This window comes from Ornithodoros turicata, chromosome 1 (assembly GCF_037126465.1).
Source record: "Ornithodoros turicata isolate Travis chromosome 1, ASM3712646v1, whole genome shotgun sequence".
NCBI lineage: Eukaryota > Metazoa > Arthropoda > Arachnida > Ixodida > Argasidae > Ornithodoros > Ornithodoros turicata.
The window spans coordinates 200,592,563-200,620,082 of NC_088201.1; the positions used below are offsets into that span (position 1 = coordinate 200,592,563).

The 27,520-nt window shown below is 44.9% G+C and overlaps 1 protein-coding gene across 1 annotated transcript in view; it reads right to left on the bottom strand.

Moving 5' to 3' along the window:
- Positions 1–27,520, bottom strand: part of LOC135375358 (uncharacterized) — a 110,747-nt gene that overhangs the window by 8,052 nt on the left and 75,175 nt on the right. The window contains exons 8-10 of the mRNA XM_064608080.1: positions 19,247–19,388; positions 15,295–15,393; positions 3,494–3,523 (exon numbers count right to left, since the gene is read on the bottom strand). Coding sequence (XP_064464150.1) covers positions 3,494–3,523; positions 15,295–15,393; positions 19,247–19,388 — 271 coding nt within the window. The remainder of the gene's footprint in view (positions 1–3,493; positions 3,524–15,294; positions 15,394–19,246; positions 19,389–27,520) is intronic.

The window sequence follows — 27,520 nt, forward strand, 5'->3', positions numbered from 1 at the left end:
CCTGGAAGTAAGAATGTAAATGTTAGCTGAAGTCATTGAATAATTAACATTATCAATATACCGCTGCAGATCATACCAACAACAGCACACAAGATGCTCCGATATGTTCTGCAGGAATGTCTCTGTACTCACAATATTAGTACAGCAACTACAGAAAGGCATACAACAAGTTTTTGTATACATGATACCAATTGAATGCAACACAAGCTTCTGCTGCATTGCCATAACACAACAGCGGCCAGATTTACCTTACTTCACCTGAGAAAAAGAATGTACTGTTGCACACATTATGCTGTCTGAATGTAACCATGAAACGTCTCGAAAAACATAATTTATGACCGAAACACATCAACTGGAAGATTTCTATTTACCTTACTCGAAACTGAGAAAAGGTATGTGCTGTTGCACACATGAAAGTGATTGAACTGAACTTGAGGGCTCTGGAAGAACACCTTATTTGAGACTAAAATACCACAGCTGAGCCAACATTTTAATTTATACCTTACCTACCAAAATACACAAGATGTGCTGCCGTGCATATGATACGATGATTCTGCTTAAATGTACTCTGAAAGCGCTGGAGTAAGAATACAAACACCTCAGGCATGGTTGCTCTAAGCTAGTGATGCAATGCACTTGTTTCATCAGAAAATGAAATGTCTAGGTGCCAGGTGTCAGTGTTCCGTCAACAAAAACAGATGAACTTTGAAGGGGCGTTTGGTTGGCACTGGTGGCAGCCTTCAACTTGAAACCCAGACGGTGATAGTTGAGACGTGGAGTGCAAGCTTTTCAGTGGTGCCAGAATGCCTGCGAAATCATTTAACAAATAAGGCAATTCCAAATCTCTACTGAGATTTGGAATTGGGGCCCCGCTGGGGCCTAATCTCTAAAGGATGAAGCAGTAACTGACAGATAGCGTATTTTTCTTTTCTGTGTGATGGCATTTGCACCGCATGACTGACTTGTCTAACATTACGCGTCTTACCTTGATCTGCTGCCTAGTCCTGCCCCTGGAATCTCCTGCTGCAGATAAGGTTGGCACAGCATCCCGGACGAGACATCTTCGGCTTCGTGTGAAACAAGTTGCGCATTGCTTCCGTGACATTCGTATGAGCGAAATGAACAGATCAAATCGCTGCTTTCGAAGGTGGCACCCAGTCGGAGTTGTAACCGATTGTTGTAATAAATAGCGTTTTCTTCGCCTTCCGGAAAGTTGTGGTTTGAAACATCGGAACTGTATGCTGAAGTGTTCTTGCAGACGGGAGCAAAACGCTCACGCATTCTCGGCACGCAACCCAAACAGAACAAAACTTCCCGGGGTGTTCCTGCGGATATCCTTTCACGGAAATTCGGATCTTCCTGGGAGACAGACTTTTTCCGACGGATGTCCCCCACATCTCCGAGTGGCCACGGTTCGGACTTCCCACATATATCCGTCGATTGTCCTCATAGGGTGTTACATGGAGATGTCTGGACATTGCACGGACTTACTTATTTACAGGTACACGTTGTGTGGACATACAAACATCCGTAGAGGAGAAAGACATTGATCCTCAGTTTTCGTAGAAATCAGCATTTTTCTGCCTGCCATTTTTTTTTAATCCCCGCCTCCGCACCTTTCAATTTCTGTTGCACCTCTTTATTGTTTCTCGTACACGCCATGACGGAGAACGAACGCAGCGTTTTAATAAGAAAAAAATATATGAAAGCTCCGAGTAGACCACCCATTCCCAGAAGCTCACTTCGAAAGGCAGTGCCATTTCCTTCCAAAGAGAAAACAGATACTATATACTGCTTGTCTCGCGAGCATCCCCATATTCCAGATACCTCCTCGCCTGTGAACCAAAATGATGGGTGAGCTGTCTAAGCTTAATTCGATTACGCACGCATACAACAACGAATGAAGAAATTGATCGGTGTATTAACTCGCTATCAAGCCAACGTCTGTGGTTGTTACTGGTTTTAGTTTGAGACATTCAGCTTCTACATCGAAAGTCAAACTTCGCAGTGCTGCATCGCCTCCAGTTATTAGCTCCCCCCCGCAATAAATGATCCGTGTAACATCCTGACAGGGATCTAACTCGGACAATTCTTGAAACAGCCGCGAACGGAGATTCTGTGGATACAGATCTTGGGACGTCCATGTATGAGGCTCCCATTGATATCCGACGAATATAGATTTCCGGATATGGACCTTGGGATCTGTTTCGGACGTTCACAGGAGAAAGTTGTCTGGGAGCACAGAAGACGAAACACATCAGGAAGTCTGTACTGGCCTAAGTTTGCAGTCGAAGGAAGCAAAACTCACGTTCCTCGTGGGTTTAGTGAAGTCCAGAAATATACTGGCTCCCTAATAGCGAACTGTTTATCAATTCCCCAATGTCAATCTGGGCAGCAGACAGCTCGTCAGAAGAAACCGGCCGGCTTGGAGGAACAAACCATGACAAATGTCATGCCAAGCCGAGGCACGGGCAGACCACGAATGTGTCGTCGACACAGGGTTTGCGGGCTACAAGACGGAATGTCAGTGAAACTAAAAATTCACTTTTTCTAGAAACTGCGAGGAGTTTGGGATAACTATTTTGCACACATAATCAGTGTTCCCTTATGAACACATCGTGTGAGTACCATTCCATTCTGTAACACTCGAAAATCGGCGTAGCTGAGCTTTAAAGAAACATGCACAATGATTCAAAACCAAAAGGTAGGTATGTAAGCATCATACACATTACGAACCTCCCCTCCCTCCTTGGTGCCGAATACAACATTAACATTCACATTGATTTTACTTAAGTAATTACTTTGTATATGATACAAATAGCAAACCGAATCCGAATTGCGAAGAGTAGTGCTCCATCCTAGGGAGGTTCGTCCAAATGAGGATACGGTGACGTCACCCAACATTGTCGTCTACTTCGAAAACTGCATTATCGCTTTCCGGATGATGCCAGCAGCGTGTTCCTTTCTGTACTCTCACTCTACATAGGGTCGCAACCGGGTTCCGTACCAGCAGAGGAAACCATCTTGGTGGAAGGGTAAAAGCTGCTCAGACACGTCGTCTTCAACGAGGGACGTCAAATGTGGTGTCTCGCGAAGTAAAGCCCCGAATTATTATTCGCCTCACAGAAGCGAAGCGATGACTTCGCAATACATTGGTTTCAATAAAATATTCGCAGTTTTGGAAATAGATATTTCGTACAGATGCTTCTCACATCCCAAAGGTTACGGGCATGCCACAACCTTTGTGGTGATTTCGATGGGGAGTCCTACTTGAAGTAAATGAGTTTGTCGTCAAAATTACACATCTGCGTGACCTCCTGTCAGGTTCTGAGACGAGTTACCCACCCAGTTAGGCCGTCCAAAACTTTAGCTTTCCTTCTTGTGTTCACAGAACCAAGTTGTACCCTTGTCACTGTGTGTAACTTTATATTTTCTGTGGGCATGTGTTCAGAACGTGCAAGTCGTCATGACATCAAAGCAATGCATTGCTTACCAGTACCGTCTCGTTGATACAGGGCCCATCCTGCACAAGAAGAAAGGCGACAGGATCAAAATATTGCACACCGTTGCTAATGGAGAGCTGTGAGTGAGGAATACTACGATACACTGATTTGTAAGTCATAGTGTCACTGTGGACCAAGGTTACCACGTGTAAGATGAGTGCAATGCGTCCGATGTTGCTGGCCGCGCGAAAAAAAAAACCCGGAAAGGTTCCGTCATGGCGAGACCGCCATAACAGTGTGAGTGCTGGCAGGAATCAGCTGTGCACCAACAATGCCATGGTTTTCGCAAGGGACCCATTATGACAACTCATTGAAGAAATGCAAACAGCTGATCAGTACGTGTGCGTTTAATTCTAGGTGAGAAATTGACCTTCAGTGAAACTTCGCGGCCATCACGGTATGGTCATCACAATACCCTCCTGCTTCGAGTTGTCAAAACCTGCGATAACTGTATGTGTTTCGAACTAAACTAACCTAAGCCCTAACCGCTACGGCGAATCACCCATCTTTCAAAGGCGGCGACGGGGCGTCCGCTCCCGTCGACAGCCAGGTCTCGACTGTCGTGGCGCGGCAACGGTGCAGCGACCGCTCGCACATCCTCTTCCCACGAGAGCCAGCGCTCTGCTGACAAAAGCGCCTCCATGGGCGCGAAGCTGTAGTAGAAATCTATTGTAGCTGAAAACTCACGTGACCTCCGGAGCTGGACCAATGATTGAGGACTAGCCACCATATTTCTTTTTCTTTTTTTATGTCGCGAATGACGTAAATGACATGTCATTCGTTTCTCTCTCAGTACTTTCCTCCTCTCTGCTCTGCTTCCCGTCTTTTTTTGTTGTTCCTTTTTTTTTCTTCCATGGACTGTTTTTTGGTTCGCGTTTGTCGGAATGCAGTGGGATTTACAGGAATACGACGGAGCCTTGATTGTTTTTGTCACATGAAGTATTTTATTGTACGACATACGGTTATGCAAGCAAGACGTACATAGGATGACATTAATATTGCTCCAGAATTTGCTTGAAGAATCCTGATAATGTCGGATTGCCTATGGCAATGGAGCTTAGTGGCTGCAAGATGAAGAAAATTGGCATCAGATATACAGTTATGAATGTGAAGGTTGCAATGTAAATAGAAAGAATAAAGGTGCTATTGAACGCGAAAAATAAAAACGGTGGTAGGGTTGTGAGAAGCTCGCAGCCATGGCGTGTGATGAGCGACCTCAGTAGCAAAAATACCTTTTATTGCGTTACTTCACAATGATATATTCAGACGGATTAGCCTGACAATCTTGGCTTTGGCGCTACGTACAGAACAGCTACTAAGTCAACGCGTCGGACGAAACTTGTAGAGCGAAATCACCAAGAATCAGACTTACAGTAGCGTCATACCTTTATACAGTACGACGTGAACGAGTATTTAATCATAACATTTAGATTATATTGTTTCACGAAAAGAAATATAGTCTACTATCGTATCTGCAAAGGAAGGATCGTATCTGTCTGTCTCGGTCACCGCGTATTCCGGTAACTGTTAAGCAACTTATTCACAATACGCGAAGTGAATGCGGTGTTGTAAAGCAACAAGCAACGACAAATGACTTACCTCTCGGCAATCGTTGACTAGGTATCGGGTACGAGTCGTTCGGACGCTCGAATAGTTTCTACACCAAGAAGCAGAGCAGAAATGTTGCACAGGTATCTTCCCTGGCAGCTGTGACTGTTCGAGGACACTCACATGATACAGCTTGCGCTTTTAAACAGGAAAAATCAGAACTCATAGTCCAACACAACCGCTACACAACACGAGCCGTCCGAAACGGACGCCGGTTCCAACCGGCACAGCCGCCGCGCTGTAGCCTGTTCGAGCGCTCGCGAACAAATTTGAAAAGGCCAATCATCGCTCAGAAAACGAATTCATCCTCATGTGAACCAATCAGTAATCACTAGCCACCGGATGTCTCCATGACGGTCAATTTATGACGTTTTCTGACGTCCGATGACGTGAAACGCATGAAGCGCCTCACTTTATCCGGTAAAGGAACTGGCGAGTTTCGGGCCCTTGGCGCCTGTCTGCGGGCGGTACGCATGCGCGCGCGGGAATGGAGGGGGAACGAAGAAACGGAACGTCCTGGGTCACCAACTGCGGAAGGAAGGGCATCGCTTGCGGAAGGAAGCGAGGTCTCTTGAAAATCGTTGTTCACTGAACGAAGTTTCTTTTCGGTGAAAATCAGTCAAATGCTCGTGAAGCTGACCATGGATACGAGGAATCGTGAGGTGAAATTTACACCGCTTGAGCAGGCTTTGCTGTATGAAGACACTCGTGGTCCTTGTATGGATCACGTGAAGATGACAACGGCGATGGCGATGAACGGTTGGACGATATGTCCAAGCAATGTGGTAGTGTAAGATATGAGCTGAATTGGCTCATAAATAACACATCAGGAGAAGTTGCCTAGAGATTAACGACTTCTGCTTGGAAGACATGTTATGATAACGAGACATCCTACGCTTATTTCGAAGCGCCAAGCCATCACCAAAGGCTAAAAGACAGCATTGTAAGTGCGTACTGGAGATGCAGCATCATTTGCACGCATTGTGAACTTTGTCACTGATTTATTGAAACGACGCTTGGTGATCGAATGGCAATGCATTAAACTGCCTCAATAACTTAGACGAGATTCTCTGTTTTTCTGCCTCGAGGAAACATCTTGATTGAATGGAAATATACAAAGGTGTCTCCTGAGTTTGTCGATAGATGCCTGCACCCTCCCTGACTTGCCTGATCTCCTCAATTACTGGATGAGAAGTGCTGGATAAGGTATGGGGAATCTTCTTCGGCGCATCATCATTGTGCTGGTCACGGCACCAGCACCACGACGGAATGGCCGGTCTTTTTATGCGCCATAAGGCTACCACATTGCCACAATGACCTCTGCTTCTCCCATCTGAGAGATTGAGAGAGAGCATATCTCGCCTAGAAAATTTTATTTGTATTCTCCGCAATATGCGCGTGCACGAAGGCCTTGTTCTTTGTTCCACTGTCAGTCGATCGCCAATGACGTTCTCGAAGTGTCTTCTGGGGATTTTCTGATCCTCCACAAAGAGAGACAGTGCTACTGTAATCCGATATATGTCAGAACACCAGCAAAGCTTACTGTATTAGCAGCTTCCGCAAGGGAAGTAGCGTATGGAATCCACAGGATAATGTAATCGTACGGGACCATGGTCTTCTTGAGTCTCGAAATGGAATATCTTATCTGCTTTATACTGTGGATGGCGCACTGCTTCTGAGACTGCCCATTCATTGAACAGAGAATCTCGGTACAGTTCGTACAATAAGTGTTTTCTCACCACGTCTTTCTTAACTGCTTTCACTCTCGCGATTTGTTTGAGAGGCCCAGTCAGGAGAACGCTGTACATTTTGGTTCGGATGGCTGCTACTTCCTGAGTAACTCCGCCTCGTCTTTGAAGTACCCCATCTGGTTCGCGTGCTTATCGTTGAAAAGCGGGTGGTCCGTTGGATAGGAGCCGTGATAAGAGGACAGGTCTAACTCATCCTCAATTTTCATCAGCTGCTTCCCGAGGCTTTCACACGTGAGAGAAAAAATTCACTGTCTATCGCTATACATCAGTTGCACTGCACCCATCAAGCGAGAGCTCATAGATGAAGTTCTACATTCGGATTTTGAACATCTCTTAAATTCCAAAGCCCACGTAAAAGGGGTGCATGCATTTGATGCGATGCTGTTTTATCTTTTACGAGATGCACTTGTCACTAAGAATGTGAAAATTCCCAGAGTCGACGTGTCTAGCGTTTTGGAGGGCGCTTTTTCTGTCTTAGGCTATAGCATGCTCTTTCACGCATCATTTTTCGCCGATGACTGCGTAATTTATCGTAACATCCGTTGGCGATACTGATATTCTTCAGCCTAACCCTAACAAAATAACAGATGGGTGGTCTTATTGCCTTACGCCGTTAAACACTAAAAAATGTAAAATCGTGTATCTTTAATCGTACACTCTAAATCGAGTAACCCCTAAATAAGAGTAAAAAGTGTGCTGGTTTTTTACCTTTATTTTAGCAGTTGCCGTGTAACCCATGGGGGTGGGTTACAGTGTAACCGATACTTCATCCGAGCCGTGGTTGACTGGTAACCCTTAAATACAGGTTACTCGCGATGCTACATGCTATGTAGCATCGCGACCGCGATGCTACGAAGGTTACAAAACCCAGGGATGGCGCTGCCGATATTCAAGCAGGGGCTGCTTCCGAACACTTCACCTTCTTGATCGTAGGCAATGCACTTCAGGATGTGTGGTGACGTGCTAATAATTTTCCCAAATGTTAGCATGCTCAGCTTTTTTTCATGAACAAAATGATGAAGTAAACTTCTAAGCATGTCACCACAAACATTTCAGTGCACTATACCTATGATCACCACGGCGAACTTTGAGGGAGCAGCCGCTGTTAGGAATATCGATGACACCATTCTTGAGGTTTTGTATCCCTCTCTGCCACCACTGGATCTTGGACTTCCCTCTCTTCACAACCTGTGCGGTAGAAGCTTTTATTCTTTCGAGTACAATACATGTGAACGAAAAACAAAACGGCACTTATCTTCCCCTTGGCTTTGGTGTAAATATTGCACTAAAATTATGTCCTTCTTCTCGAGCCGCCTTCACAAGGTCCTTCAATTTTCCATTCATGCATGCCTTTTGAACGTCGTCATTCACGTTTACTTGTTGCATCAGTAGTAGCGTCTTGCTGTGTGCAAGTGAGTAGGACCAGTCCTTAATGTCGTACATAAGAAGGCACAGGACGACGGCCTTTTCCAAAGTACAAGCGTGGTGAAGTGGTATGCGTTCCCCTTGTGTGCCACCATAAACCCATTTCTTAGGTTCCGTAAAGAAAACGGCAGGTCTAGGTGGCAATTGCCCATCCGGGTTGAACGACTGAGGATGGAAATAATACGGCTTACTTTAGAGCTCACATGTAACTCAACTCCTTTACCAGCTAGCTCTTCACCCTGGTCTGTGTCAATGCTGATGGTTCGATGCCGTCCACCCTGGTCACCCTCGACGCCAATGTCACATCGCTGTTCACCTGGGAGCTGAGCCTTGCCTGTGCTAGCCGCTTGAAAATTCCCCGTTAAAACGTGAGGTGTTCACAGAATCAGAGCTGGGCTGCCCTGTGATGTGCAACACAGACGTGGAAACACTCTCTCACAGCGTGTCATGTTAGAGCTTCCCATATTCATCGACACAGGGGGCGGGCGATTGAGTCTCCTCTTGACGTGGGTCACACACTTGCACTTTATGTGAGTTCCCTATAGTAGAAAGATCCCGGGAATGGTTGACTGATTATTGACTCATAAATCACCAGAAAGGGACAAAAAAATTGTGCTAAGCTGCATAACGGATTTTAATAGAAAATATATCGATTGGAATACTACGCAGCTTTCCACTTTGAGTTTGTTCCCGACGAATCGCTACAACTCTCAAGCTGCCTTCACTTGCCGAAAACAGATCGGCCCTTACGGTATTGCGAATTTGTTTCGCGATCTGTAGGCGTCCACCGGCAAACTGATGTGATGGCGTCGCATAGACTGCTGACTTTGCATACCTGCCTCTCCGGGTACCCTTCTGAAGAAACGAACAACAGCTGCTGTCACACGCTGGGGGGAGGGGGGGGGCAGGCACCTGCATAACCCACTGCACGCATCACGACAAAGCGTACTGCAGCATACCTATATCTAACGGGCCCGGCTGTGAACGTTCGTGACGACACGAACGCGAGCAACGGAAAGGCAACAGTATTTCACATGAACAAAAACGGTATTTGGAACGTATTTTGCGTTACGTAGGAACCTGTGTTATTCAAACAAGGTACAATGAAGAACGTCGTCATCATCATACGCTTCCGCGGTTGCGATATAACATACAGTCACATGCACTGAGTCAAAACACGGGACATACCTATTTCGCTTAACGCTGCGTGCTTCGACGGGTAATGATCACAGTAGCAGCACTGCACCCTCGTTGCACAACCATTATCGTCGTGGTCAGCAACGAACTCATCAATTCATAGTCAAGTCGCAGTCCCCTTCAGTGCAGCGTCTTCGCGGGACGCCGACGTTTGTCGAAGTCATCCGCCTGTATCCGTTGATGTCACAAGATTAAACTGAGTAGTAACCCCAAGCTATTGTAGAGTATACTCACCAACTGTCGCAGCGTTTCGCAGGCCGCGAAAGTCAGCGTTCCACCATCTCTGTGAGTTGCAGCGACGAATCGCAAACGCAAACCAAATGAAATCCGGCGCACATTTCTGTGCAAACTCCTATGGGAGTTTTGCCAACCGCAGTCCGCCGTTCGCCCGAAATCAGCTACATCCTCAGCAGATGTTTACCAATCCGCTAATGAGGAACATCACCTAGGATTGATGTTGTGTTTTCTTTTATTATTATTTTTACAGGCGACTTTTGAGATACATGAAGCTGAGTTATGATGTCCTCCCGTGAGTAATGATAGCGAAATCTCGCACACCAAGATAGAAAACGAATTCTGTAGACCGCGTTGGATGGCACTCTGGACATTTTGGTGTTTCCTTTTAGACAAGCACATGCAGCGTGTCACGTGTCCCGAATTCAAAACCTTGGCGGCATATCGTAACTGTCTTTTTTTCTTTTTAAGGGTAACTCAGGCTATGCGTAACCAATCTTTTACGAGTTACGCGCGTTGTTTTCATGTGTAGTAACCGCTAAAACCCGCTCAGACACCAGAAGCCACTTATAAATCTGGCGTAACCTCTTCGGTCAACGAGAAGTAACCATTATTCTGGAAGTAATGCCGGTTTCAAAGTAACGTCTAGAGTTACTGGATTTAGATTGTACTCGTGGCATTATTACAGCTCTCAACTCCCTCTGTAATACACCTCTTCCTTGTTCTCATAGCTACAGATATCTCTGCCTGCCTACTGTCTCTGATCTCTCCTGGGCTCTTTCATATTTTATACATCGTGTCCAAACCTAACAAATCTCCTGGCTACCTGCGCCGTAACCTCAAACTCGCACCCTTACAGCGACAGTTCGAACCTCCGTTGAGTATTCAGGTCGCGACTGCATTCGATTCTCCTCTACACGTACATCATCCCAATAAAATAGAAAGTGTGAACGCTTTCCCGTTTTAGAGAAAGTGAATTAAATCCTACGATTAATCTATATCCGGTCTCAGTTTCTTGGTGTCGTCACTGTTGTTCCCGTCGTCACAATTGTGCAAGACTACACAACAGTCGGCGCTTGGTTGATGTGCAAAATGAGATTTTCAGGTGAGACTTCACCCAGTTGTAATTGGCAATTTGTTTGAATAACTTATTTTATTCCAACTATGTAACGTATGATATCTGTTATGCACGTATTTCTACTGTAACTCAGAAAGACCAGCCTAACAAATGTTTATGCTGTGTAGGCCAAATCTGTGACTAGAACGAGATAGACACTTAAAGGGTCTCTGACCAAAACCTGGTAAATGTTTTTGTTTGTAAGGATAACGAACCTACATGGTGCCTCCATATTACAATGGAAGCGTCTCGTCTCTGCGGAGCCGCGAACTATTCTAAACAAGGAGCCGAAAAGCGGTTTCGCTTACATCGGTTCTCCCTAGTGTATGACGTAAAATGCCCGCGACATTTATTCGAAGGAAGTCCACACCGGAAGTTCGAGTGGTTTCCGCAATTTCCGTATTGCGGAGTGCTTTTTTCAGCATGGACGTCGAAGGAGAAAGCACAGCGGAGTCAAGAAGGCAGCTTTTCAGACACCTTTCAGCAACTGAGAGGGAAGTGCTGCTACGTGAAGCAGAATTCGGAAGCCTTGCTCTTGAAATGTTGAGTCGCGAATCGACTTCAGCATGAAGAGGAAGTTCCATACGCATCGGGCACACAAGAAGTAGACAACGTAAACAACAAACAACAGACTGGTAAACGATTTTTCCGAATTTATCATGATGAAGCAAATAAACCGTTTGTGTAAATTTCGTGCTTGACGGCACCGTCTTTTTAAGGTGCCTGTGTGGTTAATGCATAATAATTTCGAAAGTGGTCGAGTGCTTATGTTGCAAGGAGCTGTCATCAAAGTAGCATATTTAGAAGTTCGAGGGCAGCGCGAACCTATGAGAGCTCATATTCACATGTAAGAAGCGTGTGTGATGCACACTTATGCTGGTGGGTTTCAATACAAAATAGTTATTCTGAACATTTTGTAATTGTTCGTCACTTACTCAGAAAGAGTGCAGCCGAAGTAATACTCGGCGTCCTACTAGCGTTAGCTTTGTTCAAAGCTTGCGTTGTCTCATACAGGAAACACAGAAACACTGTATGCCAACACTTTGTGAGATGGGTGTTGCACGAACTTGGAAAAAACAAGAGCATGGTTATACAGTCGTGCCTCGTTAATATGGACACTTCCGTTCTTCGCTAAAATCGTCCATAAAATGAATCGTCCATAATAATAAATCGTCCAACATTTATTACGATAAAAACTCAGTAATCAGTGCTTACTTGTACGCATACCTCGTGGAGCTCAAGGTCGACAGAATTTCGATAGCTTGAGATCTGGAGCGCTGTTTGGAGACCTGCTCGAGCCATGTGAACTGTCCTTGATGATGAACTCGGGAGAAACTGAAGTCACATAATGTTCCCTTGCTCTTTATAACAGCTATGACATCATGATGCCCATTTCCGAACCATCCCCTGCGCTACTGCTAGCCTCCATTTGGCGTTTAGGTGTCTTCAGTGACAAAGGGAGAACTTTCGAACAAGGGCGCGTCATCATCTTGTGTTCTCGTAAGGGCTGTTACCCGGGATTGGTTGCAAAATAACCCCTATAATTATTGTGTGGCAAAAGAAAGTAGAAATTCGGAACAAGGGCTCGTCATTCGATTCTCATTGAGGTTGTCCTCCTGGGAACATGTCCACAATAATGAGGCAAAACTACATAGGGTCGTATGGAAGTAGTACCAGTTTGCGCTGTCCTCTGTCCGAGAAGCGGGGTTCCATATTACAGAGACACAAATACATGGCAAAAGTTTCGTTCCGGGGAAGAACTCTTCATAATTCGCGTCATCCATATTAACTGGGGTCATATTAACGAGGCACGATTGTAAAAACAAAAAAAAAAAGATACGCTATGCCTTTCCCACAGAAACTACTAGAGGCTTTAAATACCAAATATACTAGGTGGAGGTACGTCTTACCGTAATTTCCATCATTTCGTTCATATTTACAAAAAAGTGGACTTAGTATATAGGCAGCTTGTGTTTATAAGTAAGTTATTCCAGTACAGTCCATGTTCATTCATAGTCATATACGAATATTCTACTATTCTAACGCCACCAAGGAGGGGCTTTTTTTAGCCGAGGGCTGGCTCTCGTGGGGAGAGGACGTGCGGCCGGTGCATCGGCCATGGACTCCACAATTGAGGCGTGACTATCGCGGGAGCGGACGCTCCGTTGCCGCGGTGGAAACGTGAGTGATTTGCCGTAGCGGATTTTCCCGATGTTAGCGCCATTTTACCTAGCGTGTGTTAAGTATTTTTACTGCAAGATTGCACTTGTTTACCAGTGACTTCCACACCATTAGGTGTCGCAGTTTTGTGCATCTTAAGCATTTTTCCATGCTGATGCGTGTTTAGCTGTGTTGATCTTTTACACTGCGCTTAGCATTTTGCAGTTGTCATCTTGTGTTAGCTGTTGAATTTCATAGCGTTGTGTGGTGATGCTGTGGTTAAGTGTAGTCACTCGTCTTAAGCCTGTTTTCTCCATGGTGTCATATCCCCAACAACACATTAAACTCCTATGGATGTCCTTGGAATATCTGCGAACGAACATTCGGACGTCCTGTGTACATCCGTTTTAGGTTCGTTTAATGCGTGGGAGAAGGACAGAATGGGACAGAAAAGCAGCGTCATCGTATCGCCCAAGGATGTCCCGTACGGACATTATCGGCACGAAACTGGTGGTGCACGGGACGTATATTTGCTTTTTATATGTCTGTTGCTGTGTTTGGTAAAGTCATTGTAATGTTGACATAATTTATACACTTCTATATTCCTCTAGAAAGACTCCAGTCTCGTGCATTGGTAACATTTGTTTATTACGCAAAAAGATGCACCGTGTAGAAATTGGTTGTTTCCTCCAGTAACTCATTCGCTGGAGCTCCAACCGTCGTACCAACTGCTGTTGGCAAAGAAACGCCATGCGAAACCGCTAGAAGCATCCTCTCTCGAATTTGACAAAGTGTGACGAACCTTTCGTTGCAGCTTTTGGTAAGGCGTTCAACTACGATGGGTCATTTCGATAGGGAGAAGGGGCGAGTTACGTTGGGTCATTTATAACCGGCGTTTACTTGAATGTGGCGCGTCAGTCTGTGCGCGCACCAAAGTGGCGCGTAACTCCGACAACAGTGTTCAAATTTTACGTTCCAGTAGTTGACGTACCTTTCATGCCGTGCCTTGTAGTTACGACAAGAATCTGTGTTACTACGAACTCCTAAAACACACGCAGGTGCAGCACAACAGCAAGGCAAACCCGCCTTACACAACAGCACCAAGTGTACGAAAGGTGCACAGGAGCCGATGCTAACGCCACCTGGGTGTGCAATTTCAAATTATGCTGTGGTATATTTCCACCGGCGATGTTCTCTCCAATTAAGCGTCCGTCAATGGAAACGACGTCACATTTTGAAATGTAAATGACACATGACATTTTCGCTTCCTCTATTACTCACCTATTCCGGCCGCACTTTTTGTCCAGATGTGCATGATCCTCCCTTTGTTGATTTTAAAATCAATTGTTTCTCTCCACCCTATTTGTTTTTTTTATGACCACAAATATCCGGAAACATGCAAGAGGCTGGTACACGAGTTAGATGTTAGATGCTCCCCAATTAGCGTGGTGACTCAGTGGAGGATGCTTATTACTCTGGGGGGTGCTAATTTAATAAAGTTCAAGAGCCTTGCGTATGTCTTGATACTCGCAGTCACTGTATACTATTGGTCTCGCTTCGCATTGGTGCACTTTATGAGTAAGAACAAGGAAGAAGGGAAGCGTTAATTATGGTTTCGTTCACGTACCAGTGACTAACGCCCCCACTCATGACTTCTGTTTCCTTTACATTGCTGTCAAGGTAACCGACCTTTTTTATTCAACAAGAAGAAACTTTCATACTATGCCACCCATTGAACGATTGTGATTTCAACAACAACTTTATTTTCAAGGTGATGAATAGGGAGTCAAACGTCATCATGAATGGTATCGTCCTCCCACACATTGGCTAAAAACGGGAGCGCATGTCCTTTTTGTGATATTATCCAGTCCATATTTGCAAGAAAAAGGGCGTACGACCACCGTTTTCAGAAAATCAAGGGAAAGAGCGACGTCACTCGAGGTGATAGTTGGCTAGGAGTGTGCTATGTGGTGAACTGCATTCCTTGTCAACCGCACCCTATCTGCAGGTGAGATTCTGAATCATCCTCTCTCTCGTTGGTTCCGGGAGGCACGGTAAGTGAGGGGCAAAGTTAGCAGTGATCTACTGGCACTCGTTATTACCAGCAAAAGCTGACTGGAGGAACCCATTCTGCTCTGCACATGGGTTCACCGTCCATGCATCATGCGAGAAATCTCGCAGTTCTCTGCATGTCATACTTAGGGCGCGATAGCCAGGTAACTACATGTTATAATTAGTTTGGTTCAGGTGTATCCGTCTTCACGTTTCACCGTGGGTTTACTTTTTGCAAGCAATTTACCTTGAATAAGTCACCTGGCAGACAAAATTCTGGACCATCGATGTCCACGTAGTCACCTGCCTTGTCTCTACACATCTTACAGTTGGATGTAACCGGTGCCTGAAAATCACAAACGGCCACGCTTTACTAGAGGTATCTTTATTATTTATTATAGTTAGTTTTGTTAGGGCACTATAGGCCGGTTTCACGTCAGTTCAAGCAGGGAGGTCACTTCTTAGATTTACATATTTTTATATATCTAGAAGCTCATCGTACATGATGACCAACAGCGGTAAAATGAATAATTTCTACCGAACACTTTTTGTGCAAAACAATCGAGAAAATTCGAGTGTTTCAGTTTTGCCGTGTTTTCACGCGTATATCTCCCGAGCTTGACAATATATTGTAGTCAACTTTTTTTGTGCTTTAATATGCCTACAGGCCAGCAGTCGGAATGCCAATTTTGGCACTCAGGTGCAGCGCTGTCTAGTATAAAAATGACGTACATGCTCTCTCGCGCAGTTTTATTCTAACCCGGGCGTTTGATTTCTCTGGATGTAGATGTCCCTCGACACCATACTTGATATCATTTCACTCGCTTTTAATGCTCTTTCATCTGCCATATCGATCGTGCGCATACCTCCTACAGGTATCTGCTGAAACAGGGAAATGTTTTGGGCATGTTTCGTAAAAACGAGTATTTTGCGCGTTCGTTTCAGAAAAAAAGGCCCCTTTTGATTTCGTATATATTATGTCGTACATGGCCCACTCTTATACCTTTCATCTGAGGTAAAGAAAAATCCGCTTCAAAAGGCGTACACTGGCGATTAGCACTTGAAAACGCGGCCCCTACGGTGGTGGTGGTGATGGTGAAAGGGCTCGCCGTTGTCGGCCTCCCATGGGTGGGCAACGTCACGACTGACACCCTGGGGGAATGTGCGTCCTGGGCCGACTTCTAAGGGAACTGTGCCCACATATGCCTGAAAGCGTCTGAGGAAAACCCAGGAAAAACACCAGACAGCACATCCGGCACCGGGATTCGAAACCGGGTACCACCCAGTCTCGACGTGACATGGCCAGCACGCTAACCACTGAGCCACGGGAGCTGGTAACAGCCCCTACACTGCGTGCGTACGTGTCGGAGCCCGCGGCTGCCTGATCGCGAGCCTTCTGTCGATGTCGTACAAGAAAAGGGACAACTTTGGGTAATAAAAGTGGTAGTTTATGTCGATATATTTACAAGACCGCGAAAGCGGTAGCAGCATTTTGCAATGACAGCGACAAATGATTTCACTCGGTTTCCATGAGAAAGCCACTTTTCTGCATTCAGTGTCCACGCTACGAGCTGGGAATGTTTCTTGTCCTCCACTTTTCGATGTCTTGCTCTGTCACGCATGCGAACCTCGTATGTCACTTTGATGCGGTATACATTTACCTATTCCCTTTTCTTTCGCATTTTAAAAGAAACCACGTTCTGAGCGGGTACATTGAGTCAATGGACGCGCTTTAGGTGTTTTGGCAAACACATCATCATGCCTTGTCACCCTAGGATGACACCTTGCCCGGCTGAACGCAATTTAGGTGTCGTGGCAGTCTATGCCGTATTTTAAAATGGTTCGCCGCTCCATCTGACACATAAGTCATTAGCTGCATGAGGAACATTCTCGTCAAGCCACTCTTCAGTAGTGATGGAAGCTGACAGGGAGTGGGCTGAATGGCGATAAATCTTCGCTCACCACACCTAAACTGTGGGTTTCCATGCCAGCTGTTACCACATATGTGAATATGAAAATAGGTTTTTCCCCAGTGGCGCGCTTGTATTTTGCATAGCTACTGTACAGTTTTCAACAAAATCTAAGTGGATTATGAGCGTCTTGGAAGGTGGATTAGTTTTTTCCCCAGTATAGCTTTGCTCTGAACGTCTCTAATGCAATTATGATAGATGTGAGGACCCCCCCCCCCCCCACACACACACACACACTTCCTTAGCTGTGCGAGGAAATGTGCCTCTGCAACTTCAACACAGAACGCGCGTTCTGTGTTGAAAGCTTTCTGCATAATTCAAAAATATCGTAAAGTGAAGTAAAGCAAGCTTCGTAGGGACTTGCGGGAAACCTGGAAAAAGCAACTCCTAACTCTATATTTATTTACTTGTACAGTATGAGTATCACCGTGTACGCAGCTTGCAAGAGTGAGGTTTTACCTTTGCTGACCATTTAGTCGTGGAAATACGGCTTTACGGCAACGTAGGATTTCATTCAGATGCTTTGTGGGAAGTAACGAACTCTCAGGCATGCATTCTTTCTTGAGCAGGACGTCAAAAGTTTTCCGCCGAATAGCTCAGGTGAGGCTAACGCCAGACAGCTTTGCAAAAACAAGGAACGCAGCGACAGGAGGCGCGCCATGCCGCGGTACCGCCAGTCGTGCTCCGACACGTATTTATGCAGAGTAGGGCAGCGTTTGGACGAGCTAATCGCCAGTGTACGACGTTTTAAGCAGATTTTTTTTACGTAAGATGAAAGCTCTAACACCGAGCGGTGTCCTGCCAAACTATGAATGGAATCAAAAATGGCCTTTCTGAGAAACGGACGCGCAAAATCCTTGTTTTTCGAACTATGCCTAAACATTTGGCTGTTTCAGCACATACTTGTAAGAGGTATACAGACGATAGATATATCAGATGGAAGAGCATTAAAAGCTAATTGAAGTGATACAATCAAGAAGGGACATCTGCAGCCAGGGAAATCACGCGTCGAAGTTGGAACGAAACTGCGAGAGAGAGCATGTTCGCCATTTTTTATAGCGGACAGTTTTGCACTTCCGAGTCAAAATTTGCGGTCGCACTGCTGGCCTGGAAGCATACTCAAGCATTAAAAAAATGCGCTACAATATATTTTAAAGCTCGAGAGATATAAGCGTACAAACACGGCAAAACTGAAACACTCGAATTCAGGGCCGGCTTTTTTCAATTTTTTTGCACGAAAACTATTCGGTAGAAATTAATCGTTTTACCGCTATTTATCATCATGTACAATGTGTTTATTAAGCAGCACAGATGCCGTTTTCGCAATTGAGTTATACGGCCAGGCAGACATCCGCTCGAAAAACTGCGTAACTGCAAAATGACTAATTACCTAAAATTCATTCATCAATTCTTTAATCAGGGAATTTCGGGTAAAAACGGAAAACGGGAGATAATCGTTATCGAAGGCTCTTCTATCTTTTTAAGAACCAGAAAAGAGTGTGTGCCGTCAAGTATCCATCGCTCAATTTCGGTGCGAAAATGAACCGAAGCCGAAAAAGCGCGCCTCAAGAGAGCATCATTCTACGCCGACGGAGGCTTATCTGAGCCTGAAAATGGTTGACCTGGCCCGCAGATCGGCACCGACTCCAATCATTTCCATCGGATAAAGGATAAAGGCACTAACGCTGAGTCGCTGAGTCGCTCCATCGTTCCAAATTATATGGCCCTCTGACGCGGAATGAGCGCTGTGTCCACTGCTTTCCTGGTCGGCGTTGTTTCGGTTAAAAATTCTACGAATAATATTTTAACGCACGTGCGCGTTTCAGGCTTTTCTAAAACGTGAAATGGCTTTCAGCAAGCATTGTCTCCCGTTCTGCTATCTCGCTGTCCCGACAAATCTCCTAATTGAAGAGTTAATTAGTGAATTTTAGGTAATTAGTCATTTTGCAGTTACGTACCAGGTACCAGGTTACGTACTAGGTAGTTCGTTCGAGACGATGTCCGCCTGGCCGTATAACTAAAATGCAAAAACGAGTTGAGTTTGATTATAGAAATGAATGCAAAAACGACATCTGTGCCGCTTTCATATCTTTTCTATAAAAATTCTATAGAGAATAAAATGAAACATTGGTATTACTGTAGATAGTGGCGTGCATTCTCAATATGTGAAATATTAAACTACACAAAGCATTGTCTGGAGTAACCGCCCGGCAGATTTATTCGGCTCACCTCGTAGAATTCGTCGCCTTGTCTGGAAACAGCTCTGCAGTATTGTGTGGCGTTGAACTTGTAGAAGAAAGCAAATGAAGGCATCTCGTATGATACACTTGTTGAGTGGCAGTGATGTCCGTCCTCCATAGCAAGGGCTTTTCTGCGGAAACACTCAAAAGTGAATTCCAAGCGCATAAGGTGTAGCGGAGGCAAAATACACAGTACTAAGTGGACACACGTCTCGCCCACACTGGCCACCGCGTGACCACTTGTTCCGTCCATTGGCATACTCAATGTTTAAATTTCAGCCTTTCTCCGCACGTAATAATGTATCCGGCCGTTATTGTAGCCAATTAACCAGTGCTGGGAGTCAGTGAGTGGGTATGAGGTGTCAAGTACAAAGAAGGCAATTAACTGGACAGGCGATGAATTCACTTCGTAAAACAACTTTATTTTAATGAGAATGTTCGGGGAATTTTGTCACGAGTAGCGATACTCTACCCTACTGCTGACGGTAACGTGGTGAAATGGAATAATGGGTCGTAGGTGTCCGAAAAGCTCGGAAGTGCTTTTAGGGCACAGCGTTGGGTGGACTCGATTTTGCCCTGGACCAACCAATTTTGACATACTGAGAGCGCGACAGTCCAGTAGATAGAGAAACACTGAAAGGGTGGTAATGAAAGGTTGATAGCGAGTGATGGAGAAGGGCGTGGTCCAGATACTCCTGGTCGCGGAAATGACGGCATCTAGTATAAAATTAACTTTCACCAGGTCGTGACAGCACTGAGCGGTAAAAACCACTTTGAGTAGCATCCGATGAATTAACGCTGAGTCATGACGAGAGGTCTTCCACCGCATCCGGAAATCGAGTGTGGGATCAACTCCAATCATAGATGGTGGCATAATGTCAGTTGTGCATTAACGGGGAGTCAGGGGAGCCACTAGAAGTCGACCTAGACTTAGACCTCCACAGTAGTGTAATATTCCGTTTACGGCGCTGGCACCTTGTTTATTACCCATGACACCACAATGTGCTGTGTCCTGCTTCGTACACTAACGGTGCGAACGAGCTTCGTGCTCTGTAGCAGTGCGGCGAAAACTGCCCATTCTCGGAGGCTAAAATCAACTGTGTGCTCCATAAAGATTACCATGGCAGGGGGTTTCGCAGCTGTTGGTGAGGTTGGATGCGAAAGACGTCGTCCTTGCACAACGCCTTCGTTTGGCATGACAAAGACCCGTTGAGACTTGCCGTTGCTGAAACGGCATAACCCTCATATGTCAGGAACGGCATTTCGCTGTACACTACGGCAGAAGTCCAGAATTTATTTTGTACCAGAGCATTAAAATGGTGAACAGCGGACTTGACCGAGAAGTTGAACGGAGACTTGGAAGCTATTCTTTAAAGTGAGTGCCAGTCTTTGTCCTTTGTGTTTCTTCTTCGTCATGTCTCTCCTGCGTATTCGTCTCAGTCGGGATAAAAATGAACTCGAACGTGAACTAACTTTAGCACTTCACTTTGACTCATTAAAATCATGCCATGCAGAAATCATCACCCTGTCATTTTGTTTATCAGGATCGTGATCAGGGCGTGGCCGCACTCTCGTCAACATGCCAGCGCCACACATTGCGGAAGAAATGAAAAATGTCAGTGACCGTCAAAGGAAAAAGACGAATAGGCTACGTGTAGCAGGGTGCTAGCAACAACAAAAAGACACGCACGGGCAAGAATGATAACGGCTGTCAACAAGGCCCACAAAAACGTGAAACACACAGCAAACGCTGAACAATGTGCGAAAATAATCACTAAACACCACCTTCCTTTGAAACACTTTGCTCATAACCCCATTTCCTGTCCTCTGGAAATGAATCAACGAAGTAACTAAAAAATAAGAAATAAATAAAATGGGCGCGACAAAGGACTGCAACTACAAATGGTATCGACATGCGAAGCAATCCGCATGTACACACCGTCCACCAAAACGCGCAATCTGTCCAATCGGTCACTGCCTCCACTACAGCACACAATCAGGCCCTGTTCCGTCCAGCAAAAGTCATTATGAGGCACAGCGTCGTGGGGTACGTCAAAATAAGCGAGAGCCAAACAGTGAACTGAATACTGTCTCCCTTTAACGCTGTACACTTCACAGCCCCTGTGCTTTTACTCTCGTTACGGGCCAACCGGCCCGCCGGCGTGCTCTCGTCAACATAGCGGAGATATACAGGGTGTCCCGCCGAAAAAGGGTCAGGGGTTAAAGAAAAACTGAGTGCTCTACACAAATGGAACCAACTGTACGTTGAAAAATGAAAGTCACTGAAAAGGTTAGCCATGTGTAGGACTCGAGCCCACATCTTACGAATTACCGGTCCAGGAGTCTACCAATTGCGCTAAGCTAACACGCCTCCTCACCGACTTCCAGGGTCCCACGAACCCACATCGTCTCGATTACCGGTCCAGGGCAGAACATCAGTTCCGTCACGTTCAACAGCTGCCGCTTGCGTCGATCCCCTCGTATGATTGTGTGTATGAGTAAGAAAAATGAAAGAGTGAAAGGGGGACGAGTGAGAGAGTGGTTGGTTTGTCCCTTCAGATAACGCACCCTTGGAAGTCGCTGAGGAGGTGTGTTAGCTTAGCTCAATTGGTAGAGCCCTGGACCGATAAGTCAGAAGATGTGGGTTCGAGTCCTAGAGCTGGCTAACCTTTTCAGTGACTTTCATCTTTCATCGTTAATTGCTTAGGCAATTTGAGGCTTTGTATGTATTTGTCCCTTCTATGTTGTTCCAGCCTCAGAACATCAGTTCTTTCATGTTCAACTGTACGTGCTTTGCAGTTGTGTAGTCTATCCGAAAATATTTTTTTCATCGCCCCTTGTCAATTAATTAGCGGTAATTAATTTTCTATCTTTTTAATTGTAAAAGAAAAAATGGTGTTCCTTCATGATTTTTTTGCGAACCATCTATCGAACGGATTTCTGTTCTCAAAACGGATTTTTGGTATCAGGTGACCGAAGAGATCAGATGTTCTCATTGGAACAATTTCGTAGCTTTTATAATTAAAAAATTATTATTGAAAGTTAATTAAGACATTGCATTAGGAGTCAGCTAATGCCCTCCTAGGGAGTGCCCTTCAGCATATGCTATATTGCAATTGATTTCCTCTCGGAAAAAGTGATAGATATATTTTTAAAAACAATGTTTACATTTAGCTGGGACATGTATGTCTGAGTAGTCAACGGCAAATAACGTCACTGGCCACTCTAGGACAAGACTGAGACTCCTCAAACCAGCGGCACAGATAATATCGCTTTGGAAGTTCCACTTGGAGCCATGTACAGGGCTTCGAACTCTAGTCATGCCTGCCTCGAAAAGTATACGACTATTTAGAAAAATTTTCTTGCAACGCGAACGTTGTTCTGGAAGGCCATTTCAACATCCCCCAAATCGACTGGTCAAATCCAATACCTTGCTGCCCTACATCTGATCTGCTGACTAGTTTAGCATTTTGTCGTAACCTAGAACAAGTTGTATCTCAGAGTGCTCGTGTGAGCAGTACTTGTAACAGCATTATTGACCTTGTGTTCTTGAGGCTGAGGAACATGCATAAGGTTGTTGATCGTTCAATAAGCGATGGCATTTCGGATCATTTAGTCTTTTTTGTACTATCATTGCTACTATGCCCCTGCGAACTATAAGTGTCGCGAGTAAAAGTGTTCTGGACTCCACTCAAGCGGGAAACATGGGTATCCTCGGTCTTCTCAGCTGTTCTTACACAATATTTTTTTACCACTTTCTGCGTCAATCTTGTTCTTTCGTTGTCCTGTGGAACGATTTTACGCCATTACTTACTAAGTGCATTGCTCAATTTGTTCCTAGCCATACTATTAGACGAACGCATAACTAATCCCTGTATAGGGCGTGGCATTATACACATTAAACGCAGAACCGCTCGGTTGCACAAATCGGTCATGGTTCGCGGCTCCCGCCGTCTTGGATCGCACGGCGTTATTGATAGAATGCGGGTGCTCAATCTCGAACTAAAGATCAACGTTAAATCTGCCAATGACTGACACCTTCTACAATGTTACACTTTCGCAATTCTTGCGCTCAGCATCAAGCTGTTTCTGGCGTTACTTTCTCTCCTAGTATGTCTTCACTTACTAAATTAAAACCTTCCCACGGCGTAGTTTGTGACGCATCAGCCATTGCCAGTCACGTGAATGGCTATTGGAAGCACGTCTTTCCTTTGGACAATCCCTCCCGAGTGTCATGGAGTGCCCGCTGTGCCTGCTGCAGAACTCTCAGAACAGGGTATCCTAAATTAGCTTTTGCCACTTGACCTGAAGAAGCCACCCCGGGCCTCGTTTTCCTGTATCGTCATGCTCAATGGTGCGCAAAATATCTGCTTCTGATTTTCAAGCAGTCGCAGGCAAGGTCCCAAAAACATAGAAAACAACCAAGGTTGTTCCAGTCCACAAAGTGGATGACCATACGTTAGTCACTAACTACCGATCAATTTCCCTCCTGAGTACGTGTTCCAAGCTAGTTGAGCATATTTTATCAAAGCACATCAGGGATCACCTTGAAACCAATAATTTTTTACACTATGCCACCATCGTTTTCGTTCCGTCCTTTCGACACTCACCCAGCTTGCAGAAACATCTCATGAGTTATCGCTTGCCACCAACCACAATAATCAGATTGAGAATCTTTTTTAACCTTCTCAAGGCCTGGTTGCACAAGGTTGCACATGAAAAGCTCATGATCAAGATCAGAGCCATAATTGAGCATCCCATCATATGCAATTGATTTCAGGATTACATGTACCAGGGCTCACAGTTCCTTGAGGCCGGCAATGCTAAATCGTCTTTCCTTCAAGTGAAATTAGGTGTGCCACAGGGCCCTGTGCCTGGCCCATTGCTATATTATATTTATTAATAATCCATTTAATGATATTCCCGTAACAGTACGTCTATTTGCTGATGACTGTTTCCTATAAGCAAATATTGATTCTACTGACAATTGTCAAAAAAATAAACGGCTCCCTAAACAAAATTCAGTCCTGGTGTGAAACCTGGCAGATGGTTCTCAACGTTGACAAATCAGTCGTGATGACAGTAACTCGCCGCCGTTCTCCTGTCAGTTTTACTAACAGTGTAGACGATAACAAACTCTCCAGAGTGTTTGAGTACTTAGGGTTGCTCAGACTTGCGTTGAAATAAACACGTTGACCTCATTGACTCCAAAGCCCTGAAAAAGCTCAATTTACTTCGTCGTCCACCTAAGCGCACTACTTGCGTTGTCCGACTTCTAGCGTATCTCTCTTTAGTCCGGTCAATTTTGGATTACGCTGACATAATAGGAGACCCCTATAGTAAACAGCTCACATCAAAACTTCAAGATATCCAGAGAAAAGCTTCGCATTTCATTTTTCATAGACATCGTCGTACTGATTCACTCGACGAGTTATATGCAGCAGCTCACCTTACCACACACTCCGATAGCGACCACTAAATCGATTCAAATATTTCTGGTGATTAGTATTTACTAGCATTACTAGTAGCATTAAATACAAGTATTTCTGTTGACTCATTTACGATTGACAAATGAAGGTACCTCGCACTGCTCCATACAAGACAACTGCGAGGCAATCATCCCTTATACTTTAAACAATTTTTCTTTAATGATTAAACCTTCAAATATCCATTCTTCCCTAGAAGGGCATTCAAGTGGAACAACCTTAGCTCCGATACTACTAACACCCAAAATGTCGATACGTTCGCAGCTGCCCTCAAGTAATTAACCTGTTATATGAGACGATTGTTATATGGTGTGTAAATCAGTTCCCAATTTATTAGTTAAGAGGATGTTGTAGGACCTCATATCACTATTAGCTGTTTGAGGCTCACGTGTTTATTTCTGTATTGATCATTGCCTAGGATGTATTTTGCTTGATGTATGATGTTTTGTGCGATGTATCTTGCTCTTACCTGTAACAGTCCCTTCGGACCAGCAGTATGTCGAAATAAATAAATACCACTAAATATCACATAAATACGACAAATAAATACCACATAGATGCCACTTTGGCAGTGTGGCAGCCTGTGTACGGATCACAGCTGATTGTTTCTGCTTGAACTTTGCAGTTATCGCTCTGTCCTGATTACGACGTTATACACACGAAAAACCGCGCGGAACATTTTGACCGTACATATCCGCCGACCATGCGGCGCGCACGCGCACTGTAGTGCTCCCTCTCTCCTCTTTACTTTCATGGACAGCGGACTTAGGGCATGACCTTGGAGACCAGAACAAAAGCTTACTTAGCTGCTCGTAAAGGGATTATCATCAGTCAGCATTGTCGGGGGGGGGGGGGGGGACGTTGGGTAGACGAGCCAGCATAGTCGCGGCCCGTGTAAGAGACCACCGAGACCAATAAACCTCTTCTTTTTTCGGTGCGCTTATTGAGAAGTGAGATGAGTTTATTAGCTTGACATGAAACGTCAATTTGGTCGATTTTGCCGTTTCGGGTTTGTGCTTACTCAGTCAACCGTCTCATAAGGCTAACGGGAATCTCTCGTATTTACGGTTAGTGCAAGGCCGACTTCATAAACATTCCAGTAACGTTCAACAGGACTGCCCTGTAATGTTCGTAACGTTGATTTTTATTGATCGATTTATTTTTATTTTTATCTTTATTATTTTTTTTTCATAAACGCTCCACGTGAAAAATCGATCAAGCGGCCGCTGCACAATTATTTCCGCCCACGCAATGAGCAACAGTCTTTTCCGGAACCCAAATTCACGTTCGCGAAGCAAGGAAAACCAACGACAACCAACGACAGCGACGAGGGAGGAGGGATATATTTATTAGACGAAAAAAAAAAGAGGCTAAAGGTTAGCCAAACGGGACGTCGGCTTGCTGTTCCGGAAATACATAAATAAATAAATTAAATTAAGAAATAGGAGATAAATGAAACGGACGCGACGGAACAGCACGTTAGTTATTTGATTATAAGGTTAATAAACGTTCGGTGTTTGCATTTTCATGTTCAGGTTAGTCTAAGTGGGCTTTGGCATTTTCCGCGCAGAAACAGCCAGATAACATTTATTTACAGTAATATATTTTTCAACGGGGACTTCGATCACGTTATTTTGAGATACGGCCAATTTTTCGAGACCGGTTCCCTGGATTTTCCATCTTTGGACAATCCTTACTAGTTGCACGTTGGTGACCCAAAACCTGTACCCGTCTGTTTTTGCACGGCGCACAAAGGGAGGCCTTCTAAGGAAGATAAGGAAAGCTCCGGGGCACTGGGGATTCTCCGCCGAAGCAGTGTCTACGCTGAACGAAAGGTCTGGTGTAATGTGAAGTACCCTGTGAAAACCAAGGAGTGTCTAAAAATATAGTACTGAAGTTTCCGGGTAATAATCAGAGCGTTATCAGAGGGAAATCGTGCTCCGAGACCTCGTCGCGCGTCAAGTTCCTTTCATTTTATCTTGTACATTTATACATAAAGATGGAGTTCAAGGAGTTATTCCGAAATCCTAAGCTGTTTGGAGAAGGCGTTTGATCGAAGACCGCTTGGTCGCAAGCCGTTCGGTCGAAAGCCGGTTGATCGACGCCGTCTGTTCGAAAGACGTTTTTTCGAAGGGAGTTCGAAGCTCGCAGCGTGTCCTTAGCACCTCTTTTCCTGTAACTTTTGATTCGAACATATGAAGCATGAGGCAATCAGTGTCCTTTCCTTTTTGTTTGTTTCTCGCTTTTTTTTCCAGCTAAATAGGGGAGACCACTGGTCATTTGCAGAAAGGTTTTATTGGACATTCACGAACAGTACAGCCTTCTGGCTTTTTACTCTCTCCCATCCAAAAGGAAATAAAATTGAATAAAACTGAATTGAATTGAACAGAACAATGCGGAAGCATCCCCCGTCGCTGTAGGACACATACGAAAATTCCTTCAAGTTGGAAGCAGCCAATAGTCTGTGCTTCTTCTGGGCTCCCTTTTCATTGCTGGGATCCGAAATGGGATAGTGATATGTGCACGAAAGGCACTCGAAGTCTGAATGCTGAGAAGGAAATTTCGCCATAGTATAAAATACAGATATTGTATTAATAGCCATATAAAACTTTAGTTCAATCTTGTTTAGAGTATGCATCTGCTCCAAACGAAGCAATAAAAAAATCAATCAAACGACCGCTGCCGTTTCGATCAAATGACTTTCGACCAAATGTCCCGCGTTCGATCAAACGGCTTTCGTTCTTGCGGAGACGATTTCTCCGGGGGACATTTTTCCC